The sequence below is a fragment of the Lissotriton vulgaris genome, chromosome 1_1 (genome assembly GCF_964263255.1).
Source record: "Lissotriton vulgaris chromosome 1_1, aLisVul1.2, whole genome shotgun sequence".
Lineage (NCBI taxonomy): Eukaryota > Metazoa > Chordata > Amphibia > Caudata > Salamandridae > Lissotriton > Lissotriton vulgaris.
In genome coordinates this window covers 969,155,494-969,168,516 of record NC_141685.1, presented here as the reverse complement: position 1 = coordinate 969,168,516, position 13,023 = coordinate 969,155,494, and the positions used below count along the sequence as shown (strand labels likewise).

Sequence of the window (13,023 nt, the reverse complement as noted above, 5' to 3'; positions counted from 1 at the left end):
TCATCATACATTTAAAAAAATACCGTTATGTATTTACATTAAAAATCGAATGCTGGATATCAAGTACATATATAAATAATTCATATTGAACAATACAAAATAAACAAATTCAGAAAAAATAAAGCACGTAAACAAACCAGTAATAATTTAAAAAAGCATAACTGGTTATGATTGTTCCTGATTTTCTTTTTGTGTGTGTGCGCGTCTGACTGTCTGTGTGTGTGTCACTTCTTTCTTGGATATTTTATTTCTTTGTGACTCATTGTATCCTTTGGGATCCAGATTTTTGCCCTGGCTGACTGTTGTTTTCTTGTGATCCTTCATCTTCAAGTGTGTGTGTATATATATATATATATATATATATATATATATATATATATATATATATATATATATATATATATATATATATATATATAACCTACTGGCGGTCGCCAGTAGGTATATATAGTTAGGATTTTTCTCTATGGGATTTTTGAAAATTCTATGTCTAATAACTTTGGCGTTTGTGGACGGAATTGGCTGAAATTTTCAGGAAAATGGAACATTTTGTTTCTGAGCAGCCCCTGACAATTTGGGGGGGTTTCATCAAGGGGGGGCCGAGAAAAAAGGGGGGTCCCAAAACGCATTTTTCCCATGTTAATTTCCATAGGGCGGTTGGCCTCACTTTTAGCTCGAACGGCTGAATGGATTTGCACGAAACTTGGCAAAATTGTAGGGACTGTGAGCCCGATGTGCCTTTGCTAGGTCTCAATATATGTGCTCCAGTGGATTTTGAGTAATTTAGGTTCAAAAAAAGATATATATCTGGGGGGAGCCTAACCACACATCTGATCTGATTGGCTGTCAGCACTTCATCCAAGAAGTGTTGGCAGCCATCTTGGGACCAATATACATGATAGCACCTCATTAAAAAGCATTGTAGTTAATAGAGGGTTTTAGGACTTTAGTTACATTATAAATCATTTGTTGATGGTACCATACTCGTTTTAGGAATTGTGGTGGGTTCTAAGGTGATTTTACCATGTGAAAAAACCTTCTGCTGTGATATCATGAATATTGTTTGAAAGAAAACTAATATCTCATGATTTTCCCACAGTGGTTTGGAAGGGGATCTATAAGCTAAACTGAAAGCATATTTTCTGTAAATTCACATTATCTTTCTCAGTCATGTGAAAATGAAGTCTGACATTCTCAGTAAAACCTGTACATCCAACAAGGACAGAGACTGTCAGTTGATTCCTTTGTGCTCTACTGCAGCCTCCTAAAGTGTTCTAAAGAACAACTAGAGAGCTAACAGTCCTACGTATTACAAAGGTATAGCACACCTGGAGCCATCGTGATGGGAATAAAGTGGTAACTCTTAAAACATTTAATTTAAAAAGGAACAAAATGAGGGGGTATATTATGCAATAGAAGGTATTATTAGTGCCGCAGAAAGAAAAATTAGGGCACATTTTGAGTGACTTTTCAAATCCTCTTCTATTTCATTAAAAAATACTGACATGCAGTCTCCCAAAATGGCCACCAGAGACAAAAGAGCCCAAATGTAGCCCAAATATCACCCAGATGTAGCCCAAGTATAGCCCAATGACAGAATGTCCCAGAGTGTTCTAAAGAACAACTAGAGCGCTAACAGTCCTACTTATTACAAAGGTATGGCACACCTGAAGCCATCTTGATTGGAATAAAGTGGTAACTCTTAAAACATTTAATTTAAAAAGGAACAAAATGAGGGGGTATATTTTGCCATATGAATTATGATTAGTGCTGCAGAAAGAAAAATTAGGGCACATTTTGAGTGACTTCTCAAACCCTCTTCAATTTCATTAAAAAATTCTGACATACAGTCTCCCAAGATGGCCACCGACAAAAGAGCCTAAATGTAGCCCAAATATCACCCACATGTACCCCAAGTATAGCCCAATGACAGAATGTCCCAGAGTGTTCTACAGAACAACTAGAGCGCTAACAGTCTTACTTATGACAAAAGTATGGCACACCAGAAGCCATCTTGATTGGAATGAAGTGGTAAGTCTGAAAACACTCAATTTAAAAAGGAACAACATGAGGGGGTTAATTTTGCCATAGAAAGTATGATTAGTGCTTCAGAAAGAAAAATTAGGGATCATTTTGAGTGACTTCTCAAATCCTCTTCTATTTCATTAAAAAAATTCTGACATGCAGACTGAAACATGCACTTTGAATACCAGCAGCAGACGTCCCTGGTGAGCAGTAGCTTTACTACAGTGATCTAATGTGCAACTAGAGTGCTAACATTCAGAATTTATGGCAAATGTGTGACACATCTGAATGCCTTCTTGATGGAACCAAAGTAAACAAGCATTGAAAATGCAATAGATCTCGCCCTCATTTAGGTTAAAGCCATTCTGTTTGTAATGAGGTGGCTTTTTAGCTTTGCTTTTATTAGTGTTTTTTCAACTTTCATGTAAATAACATGCATCTGTATGCATATAAGTATATGTATGCATGCATTTACGTTTGTATTTATATAGATATACAGATGATATATGTTTATATATGTATGTATATATATATATATATATATATATTCACTGAAAAAACCATAGGTTATAGACCATATATAGTTAGGAATTAGCATTTACAAAACCTTGAAAATTCACTGAAAAAACCATAGGTTATAGACCATATATAGTTAGGAATTAGCATTTACAAAACCTTGAAAATTCACTGAAAAAACCATAGGTTATAGACCATATATAGTTAGGAATTCGCATTTACAAAACCTTATTTTACTCACACAAAACCATTGAAATTCCATATATAGTTAGTTGCACTAACTATATATCGCGCACCCGCAATCCACTGCTGATGATGTCACATATTACATCATTCATAACATGGTCAGTGACATCACTGATGACATCACTGATGACATCTCAAATGACATCACTGATGACATCACTGATGACAACATCCAGTGACTGTATGTTTCTGTAAAGTTAAAATATGTCTTACATATTGAAGAATGAGTGGATGTATAAGTGTCTGGATGAAGGATTTAGTAGGTGCATGACTGACTGTATGAGTGAGTGATTAAATGTGTCTCACTGAGTGCATGGGTTAGTGACTAAACTGTCTTAATTTGTGCATCATTATGTCTGTTGTTCTGTAAACTGTTGCATGTGTTGATAAGTAGCTATATGAGTAACTATATGGGTTATTGATTGGTTGCCCAAGTATTTGTATGGGAGACTGAGTGTGTGTGTGGGTGGCTGGGAGGTGTATGACTCTGTGCATAGATGTGTGAGCAGTTGATTCACTAGATGTATGGTTTCAAAAGTGCATGTGGAAACAGCTGTATGGGCGGTTGACTGTGTGCATGAGTGTATTGGTGAGTGAATGGATATCTCAGTGCTACATGTCAAAGTAAGTACATATGTAAAACACAGTACATGTGAGAGTTGACATATATAAATAACTGTGCATAAGAGCCAGTGAATGTGTGAGTGGCTGTATGGATCATTGTGAACTTGTATCAGGGATTGTATAAGAGAGTAAATATGTGTTAGTATATGTTTGAATAAGTAAAGTTTGTATAACTGTATAGTTGAGGAAATGGAGGTGTGATTGATTCTTTGCATGACTGACTAGGTGTGTGAGTAACTCCATGGATGAGTGACAGTCTGTGAGTGTCTGTTTACACTGATTGTATCTAAGGTTATATTAGAGTCTGAAGAGGTTCATCGTATTATCACATGAATGATATCATCAGTGATGTGATCAGTAATGTCAAATGAGATGTCATCAGTGATGTCATCAGTGATGTCATTTGAGATGTAATCAGTGATGTCATTTGAGATGTCATCAGTGATGTCACTGACCATGTCATGAATGATGTAATATGTGACATCATCAGCAGTGGATTGCGGGTGCGCGATATATAGTTAGTGCAACTAACTATATATGGAATTTCAATGGTTTTGTGTGAGTAAAATAAGGTTTTGTAAATGCGAATTCCTAACTATATATGGTCTATAACCTATGGTTTTTTCAGTGAATATATATATATATATATATATATATATATATATATAATATATTGGGTTGACATCTCCAGCAATATTTATCTATATTGGGTTGACATCTCCAGCAATATTTATCTATATTGAATTGTTCTCATAATCGAGGTATTTTTCATGTTTGTTTTGTGTTTGGTATAAGAACGAAGTTGCATCTAGTAAATTTCCACATGAACTTGACAGATAAACGACTGTTCACAAGTTGTGTAGGGTATTAATGCCATTTACAACAAAAAAATACACTCATCTGAAAATATGAGAATTGTTGTAATAGCACATGCGCACAGCTAACTGAACTTCTTTTGGAATCCATATTTTTTTGTAATCATCTGCGCTGCCCATGTACACAGCAATCTGGGAGGTTTCTGGGCACCCTTTTTAGAGGTGTGTGGTTAGTGGGATTTTAGATGTAGAGAGTGGGAGATGTTGGTTACGTTACGCTGCATGTGCGTGAAATGTTTGGAGAGTGTTAGAGGAGTCACAGCTGGGCATACTTATTAGTTTGAATTTATCATAGTTAATAACTTGTGTTCATATTGAAGGGAAATGCCATGTTTTTATTGCTTCTGGAATAGGAGGTGGCCTGCCCCTCCAGACAGAGAGAATGGAGAGACTCACAAAGGAAGATACAATATTTTTCTGTCTTTAGTTATATGTAAAAACCAGAAACAGCATAAAAGTGGACTCCCTAAATATGATGGGGGACAATATTGTGTCTATTGCCGCCTACAGAGCAGGGAAAAATAGCACTTCCACTAAACTATACAAAAGCAATTAGTATTTACTTCAGATGAATGACCATTGTCTAACAAGCAATGGCAAAGCCAATAGGTCAGACATTGGCCATCAGCCTTCTGGCAATTCTTGTTTTGTTATGGGTTTTGCAACACTTTATTTTGGAATATACACAGCTCTTGTCAATGTAAAAAATAAAAAATAAAACATTTGTGACAGGCAAAAAAACGTTTTGGGTCTCAAAAACACAAATTATCAAAGTACTATCTGTCCCTGAAGGGAACTACTTAATGAGCTAATTAGTCTGGTATTGGCTGAAGAAAGATATCAAGAAAGACCCAGGTAACGAAAGAGGGAAGAAGGCAAGAGGGAGGGCAAGAAGGCAAGAGAATGAGGGCAAGAGGGCAAGAAAGATAGAAGGAAAAAGAGGGAAAGAGGGTGAGAGAGGGGAAGAGAAAGGGTAAGGAGAAAGTATGATGGCTAAAAAGAAAGCAGCACGAGTGGGAGGAAGGAGCAAGAGGGCAGGAAAGAAAGATGGCAAGAAGGAAGGCATCAAATGTGCAAGAAGGAAGGCAAGAAAGAAAGAAGGGGAAAAAACCAAGGAAATATGGAATGATAGAGAAAAGAAAATGGAAGGTAAGAGCAGGAAAGAATAGAAAAAAGATGGAAAGAAGGAAAGATGAGAGACGGCAAGTAAGAGAAGGCAAGTAAGAGAGAAGGCAAGACAAGAGAAGAAAAACAGAAAGAGGGCAATAAAGAAGTTAAGCATGAAGGAAAGACAGGAGGAAAGAGAAGGAAGTAAAGATATAGAGAAGAAAGAGAAAAAAGAAGGAAAGGGTGTTTAGGAAAGTAAAAGAAGGAAAGGGCAAGAACGAAGGCAAAAAATAATAGGTAAGACAAAAGGGAAAGAAGGAAGGCAAGAGGGAAGGAAAGGAGGAATGGAAGAGAAGGAAAAAAGAAAGGGGGAAAAGGAAAAGAAGCAAGATGAAGGTAAAGAGTGAAGGAAAGACAGCAAAGAAAGGGAAAGAAGCTGAGAGCAAAAGAAGACAAGAATAAAAGGCAAAACAAGGAATGCGGGAAAGAGAAGAGGAAAAGTAGGAAAGAGCAAAGGAAAGAGGAGAGAGGGAAAGAAGGTATGAAAGAAGTCAAGAATGAGAAGGTAACAAAGCAGTAAAGAATAAATAAAGAAAGTAAGAATTAAATCTCTAGAGGGGGAAAGAAGTAAAGAAGTCAAGAGAAGGAAGAAAAAGAAGGAAAGGAAGGAAATAAACAAAGAAAAAAGAGGTTCCAATAAACAATAACAGTGTCAAATTGAAACATTCTGGTATGCTGTGAAACAGCAGCAGTCAAAAACACAAACCACTCCAAAAGAAATTAACAACATCATTGGCAGGAGATAGGATCTGATAAAACTGGAAAGTGCACCAGAAGCATCCTGCGATCACATCACGTTCTAAATACAAAGGCAAAACTAAAGAAATTATAAGGTAAAAATAAAAAGCACTGGCCCTGAAGGGGACTAGCTTGTGTGCGGATGTGCTCGTTGTAAAAGCAAAATGCAGTCACTATAAGTAAAGAGAAAATGTGGTTTAAGTAGATTGACCCACTGCTCTATGCTAGATGCTGTATTGGGCAGAAGCAAAAACAACTGACCAATGGAATGGAGATTGGTGGCTAAAAGCCCCAATATGTAAGTATTGTACACATATTTAAGAAACATCAAAAGGTCTTGTCTAACGCCAGGCCTAAATATAGGATCAGGCAAAAATCAGTTCCTGTCATGAAACATAGCAAGCAAATTGAACCCAAGCAGCCGTTCACAGGGAAAATACCACATAATTATCCCCTTTCAAAAAATGTTCACCTTGAAAATTTGTCAGAATTTCTAATTGTCTTCCCCTTGTAATCCTTTATGCCAGCAACACATTAAAACTTCCAAAGAAAGAAATTGCACTTCCTGCTGGATAAGAGAAAAACAAAGCTTCATGGAGAAAAATCTGATCAAAGTAGCTATATTCAACTGGCATTTCTCTTTAAAATAATTCACTGAAGGTCTGATTACAAATTTGAGAATTATGCTTATTTTTTATCAGTTTGCAAAAAGATAGTTTGCAGCAGTACATTTTTCAATATCAGTTTCTCAACATTTATTTTTGGTCATTTGTGTGTTTTGCTTATTAGTTGTGTCTTTTATGACTTTAATTTGATGCTCAGAAGTCTTTGTCCTAAATCGGTGCAAGTCCTAAAACGAACGCAAATACTCTGCGCCTGTTTTAGCAATAACAACCGTAAATAACGCCATCAAGGCCTCATTTCACTCAATAAATTGAGTACGAAAAATGTTTGGTCTTGTTTTAGCAGTTGTAATTATTTTGCGTTGTGTGCAAATAGAGCAACGTAGTAGTCAAATGAAGTTATGTATGTACAAATATGGCAAATTATCCGCTAAAACCTAGTGACAATCCAGTGTAATACATAATTATATCAAGGAAGTTTAGAGCCCGTTATACCCCTGCTCCAAAATGGACATTATTGAGTAAGTTGTAAATCTAATCAACGTGTTTTTTTTCCACCGCAGGAAGGACTGTTACACGAAGAGTGTGATCGCGCTCCCGCAGCCTTCTCAGATAAGAATAATAAAAGACGTGGTGTCTGGATTTTCGAGAATACCATAGGAGGATTCCATTACAGGTAAACCAGACATGACCTGCTATGACAAGACACACCTGTGCCATCAGGATGTAAACTCACTTGCTATGGTTCTGGCCCAAAGGGTAGCAGGGTTAGCTGTCATGAGATTTATTTGATTTCTTTATTTTTTTATTGTTAATAATACCACTCTACTTGTAGATTGGGTACTAGAGGGCGACACAATAAATACCTACAGAGACTGCAATCTATTTACAAATATCTCAAAAGTTAACACATTGTAGGGAAGAAAGTGAATTAAACAGTTGATAGAACAATGTCAGTATATCATGTGGAATTAATTTTGAGTACAGTAGGAAGGGAGAGACCGATTAGGAAAAGCAACAGGCGGCAGTGAGGGGCAAGAGGAAATATTAATTAATGAGAGAGTGGAGACAGGGTGGAAGACAACAGGTGAGGACAGTGGGATCCAAACAGTTAGACAATTGGGTAACTTGTGATAAGGCAGGTTTGCGGTTTTTTCCTTAAATGAAGATCTTAATGAAATGTGCGGAGACCCAAGGCACAACTGGATGAAGGATTCTCTTTCCCTGAGAGCTGACCTGGGACCCAGGCAACCAGATGTGGACCTTGGCTGTGAGCAAATAAAATCTAGTTTAAATGAGAGAAGAAGAAGGAAAAAACTGAACATCAAAAGAGGGCAATGCAGAGGGAGGAATGGAGGTCTAGAGGCTATTTTGTAATCAAATTGAGATAAATAAGTGCATATAAACTGTAAATTTCAGTCAACAGTTCAAGAGGAATACTTTTAATGTAGTCTACTAATGAAAGAAAAGCCTAAAATAAACCCACTTTGTAAACGGACCATAGTACCAATGGAGGCAGAATTCACTTTATGTAACATTTGAATAACATTTCACTCAGCAGAAGACGGATATATTTTACGTATTTGAAAACACTTTGGACCAATAAGAAGGATATGACATGGTCATTAAGGGTCATTCAAGTGCAATAGCAAACCTCTTCTATTGGAGGCCTAGTGCTTCTCTTTATATAAATATTTCTAGGAATACACCCAAAAGCACCAAGAGATGGGTCGGGAATATACATTATTATTATGTTCTTATATAGCGCCAGATTCGACCCCCGAAGGGGTATCTCCGCGCTTGCCTTGGGAACCCGTCCTGGCTTTTCCCTGTGAGATAGCCCCTACAGGGCATCCCCAAGGTGAAAGCCAGGCATCCCGCCGCGGGGGGCCGTTGTGGAGATTAAGCAAGCTTAATGCCCAGAGTTGCAGAGTGTGAACCCATGATTAGGTCAGGCACCGAAGCGAAAATTATCGAGTCCATGGACATTTGAGCTCAAGACCCTGCCGCGTCGGGAATTGAACCCTGGTCCCGGGTCTGACCTCTGCTTCAGGGTCTGCCTGCTCTAACCAGTGAGCCACACTTCTCCACATTAATCAGTAAGACGCCACATTACTGAATTCTTTCCGGCTAACGTGATACTACAAAGTTTTCTCTTTAATTTAAGTCAAATCATTTGCATCCAAGGTCCTTCCACCAAACTCTCCTCTGGGGGAACAACTGGCACTTTAGAAACTGCTATTGCACGTTTTACCAAAGGCCTTTCCTCTTCAGGGTTAGTTGAAAAATATTAAAAATACTAACTCTAGAGAATGAACTGCATCTCCCTTTCCAGGTACTTTAACATAAAGTAGTCATTGGATGTGAGCAGAACATGAAACTCTGTGGCTAGAATAAAAAAAAGGTTTCAAAACACAACGAGAAGACAAAATACAAATATCACAATCGGAAGCTGCAGGCTGAAGAATGGAGATCTCGAGGCCTCCATAAAAGCCCCTACCCAGTAGGTAGACCAACGAGGAGCTGAGTAATAGAAGAGCACGAGGAGAAGAGAAATATGGCTCCAGAGAAAATACGTCACAAGTGTTTTCTGGTGTAGTTGTGCTGGATAGTGGGCATCAATTATCTAACCTTATACTTGCCACTGAGTGCAATATTGAAGCAGTCTACCAGCCATGGAGACCTAACAATGAGTCACTTGTCCCCTCCCCAAGTCACCACGACTCTCAACAGTCAAAGTGAGACTGCACGAGGCTAAAGATTCAGCCTGTGATGACAGACACTCCAGGAGGCCTATTAGACTGCTAGCATGTATACCATCCATAGCAGTCCAACCAGCCATCCCACAGCATTTGAAAGAGCAGGTTGTGATGGAAACATGTCAACCTTGAGTAACCAGATAAGATAACCCATTACAGGATGTGTACCTGCTGCTGGGTGTTTTACATAGATGGATGTAAGCTCAGAACAGAGGACTTGGGGGTAACATCCATGGACTGACAACAAACACATCCGAGAGCCACTTGTCCCTCTCCTGAAGGCCCCAGAGTGGTCCAAGTGAGACTTCGTGAGGCTAAATAGCAAGGGGCTGATTTATGAAGGGCTTGCGCCACGTTTACGCCGCCGTTGCGTCACGCAACGGCGTGGAAACGTGACGCATCCCTGCGCCCTATTTACAACGTGACGCATCTAGGAGATGCGTCACGTTGTACAGCACTGCGCCATGAGGAGGAGTTCCTGAGCAGGGGGGGGCGTTCCTGCGCAGGAACGCCTCTTGAAAGTGGCTGAGTGAAATCTATGAGATTTCACTCAGTCACTTTCAGGGCAATGCTGCGTCAAAACCCTGTGCCAGCTTGAAGCAGGCTTAAGGCTTGAGGCAGCATTGAAAGAATAGGCCCCCCCAGAGTATTGCTGGAGCTGCGTCGCGCTTGCGACACAACTCCAGCAATGCGCCACATTTCCGGCACAGATGCGTCACGCATCTGTGCCGTTTTTGCCCCATGGTGCGCCGCATCATAAATGCGGCGCACCATGGGTGGCGCAGCTGTGGCGCACTGTGGCGCATGTTAACTGGCGCATCCCTCGGGATGCGCCAGTTAACATAAATCTGCCCCCAAGTGTATGAAGTAAGGAGTCAGAGGAGGCCTGGCACACTTCCAGCAGGAAGGCAAGCCTCAGGGGCCCAAAGATCTATTCCTCAAAATGTGGAAGAGTGGGTTGAAAAGCAAACGCGTCACCGTTGAATGACAGGAGGAGAATACCCATACCAGGATGTGTATCTGTTTCTAGGTGTCTTGTAGGTAAGGATGTGAGTTCAGAACAGGTGGGCCACAGATGATCACAATAAGACCTAGAAGGATGTCTAGGGTCGTGGCAATAGACATTAACAACATCATTGACTCAGCTGTTTCTTTTGTGGTATGGGTGGGACATATTGCAGAGAGGTTTGCCCCAATTTTAGTGTCAGTTTTGAAAATCACAGTTGATTCCACTGCCCGTTTTGAAGAAGAGCTCTGTTTACACCTGGCCTTTACCGTCTCTGATTCTTTTCTGCCACTTTGAAATGTGAAAACTGACACAGTAATTAACAATATAATAAGAAATAAGGAGTCGAGCATCTTAAACCAGGATTGTAAAATCTATCAGTTTAAAATTCAACACATTTTTCAGTGTTTGTCTTTGTGGTAAATGATGGGGGGAATGAGTGACACCACTTCCACCGCCTGTGTGTGGTGGTGTCGATGATGCCTAACCAAGGGTCACTGGACATGCCTGACAAAGGTCTCATTTCACTCATATTTAGTTTCACTTAACACTTACAATTATTTCTATTATGATTTATGGCTGTAGCTTCTGGTTTGAAAATTGAATTTTTATATAAAATGTGAGCTATAATGTCTTTTTTTGAATGAAAAGTGTTAAAGTGTTTTTTGAACAAATGTCGAATTGTTTACATATGTGAACAATACATTTTTTCTATATTATGTCTACCACATGCATATAATGCAAAAAAAAAAATCCCTACAGGAATTGTTGTAGGCAACGCCCCGGTCAATCAAGATAGTTGTCATGCAAAATGTTATCTGGGACCAGATAATTACTTTGGAGTGCATAGGGCCTTACATCAAGATCAATAGTCTTCTTAAATTTGAAACATTACAATTATAACATCTAAAATAAAATCATTTTTAACCACAGACCTCCCCGCACAACTTCTTCAATGATCTAGATTTCCAAGAGGGTCCTGCATACTGAGTGAAATGTAATTCATTTCCATATTTAAAGTGAAAGGACAGTGCAAGCTTTCTCTCTTTATCTGCTTCCCATTAATCTCCACCAACCAATCAGTGCCAGTTGGTAAATATTGGTGGCCAATTGTCCAGTGTGTGATTTTCGCTCAAAGCCAGTATTGAGTTTGTTGGACCAGCAGTCTTAGCACCAGCCTAGTCTAGTAGTTGTCCGCATCAGCCTGGTCAGGCCGACGTTCTTTCAAGAATTACACACGTCTTCTTCTTCAACTTACAAAGCTGACTTGTTCTAATCTTCATTTGACAGGTTGATGAACCCCGCCCCTGAGAGCTCCTGCTGGGGTCAGGAGAAAAGGCTGCTAATTGTTCCAGCCAATAACGTGATCGCACTCCACATCTGATATTTTGAGGTCTCCTGGATGTCGATAGTTGAATCCTTTTTTCTGTACAAATCAATATTTTTTACATAAAAAATAAACCCAGTAAAATGCAAAGCTTTGAATTGGCTGGACATTTTTTATTTTGTCGTTGCTTCTTGTGTATGTTTAGTTTGTCTGTAAAGCATGAGTTGCAGAACCTGATTGCTTCTAGGTACTATTGTATCAGTAGAGTGCACTAGATACAAATGTTTTGCAGCATGGACGTCGTTTAGATTCACATACTGGGCAACTCCCCTCACTCTCCGCTGGAACGCCTGAATAAATCTGGGGAGGGTTCTTTTTTTGGCTTGGTTCATTAATCAAATCAGAATTCCTGATGAGGAGGAAGTAGTTACCAGCCACTGAAGAGCAGAGTGCAAAGGACAATGAATCAGTAATGCAGGGACCACAACATCCACTGGAATCAATGGAGAACCTGGTGAAAGTTGTTGGGGTTAGTGGCTCCTGGCCGGCGTTAAATAAAGACAATAAGTAGAAGTGTTATGTGGCAGCCAAGCACTGCAATGTGTTAATGATGTACAATAAAAGCCCCAAAATCGGCCACTACAGCTCAGTGTCCGTGGCCTGAATTGTAATCTTCCTGAATTTGCCTTTCTCAGCTGGCTCCCCTCACAATTATCTCTAGATCCGCGGCTAGCGTAATGATGGCTCAGCTGTAAAAAGGGAATTGAATGTGAACAGATACCCGTAAAAGATAAACAGCACGTATGCAGGCTAGGACAGCCATTTCCACTAGAAATGACATTACGGTGGCTGCCAGCAGCATAACATTCAAATATTGCTTGTCACGCTTGGAAGTTTGCATTTAGACTTTAAATTGAACCGAACCCGGTCTCCATGGGCAGAAAGACACTGTGGTGTATGTTGTGGGGGCAGGGGTCGTTGAGGTGTGATGGCAGGAGGAGGTGTGAGGAAAATGGGTGAAGGTAAGGGAGTTTGGTGAGGAACATTAAGGGTCGATTACAAAGTCTTTAAGGACCTGATTGAGACCAGGTTGGATGGCCGAGCTGCTGTTTGCATG

At 39.5% G+C, this 13,023-nt stretch overlaps 1 protein-coding gene across 1 annotated transcript in view; it reads left to right on the top strand.

The window, feature by feature from the left end:
* LOC147748306 (coagulation factor XI-like) overlaps window positions 1-12,056 on the top strand; it is a 67,946-nt gene extending 55,890 nt beyond the window's left edge. The window contains exons 9-10 of the mRNA XM_086960105.1: window positions 7,378-7,490; window positions 11,870-12,056. Of these exons, the coding sequence (XP_086816231.1) occupies window positions 7,378-7,474 (97 nt within the window). The 3' untranslated portion in view covers window positions 7,475-7,490; window positions 11,870-12,056. The remainder of the gene's footprint in view (window positions 1-7,377; window positions 7,491-11,869) is intronic.
* The last annotated feature ends 967 nt before the right edge of the window (window positions 12,057-13,023 follow it).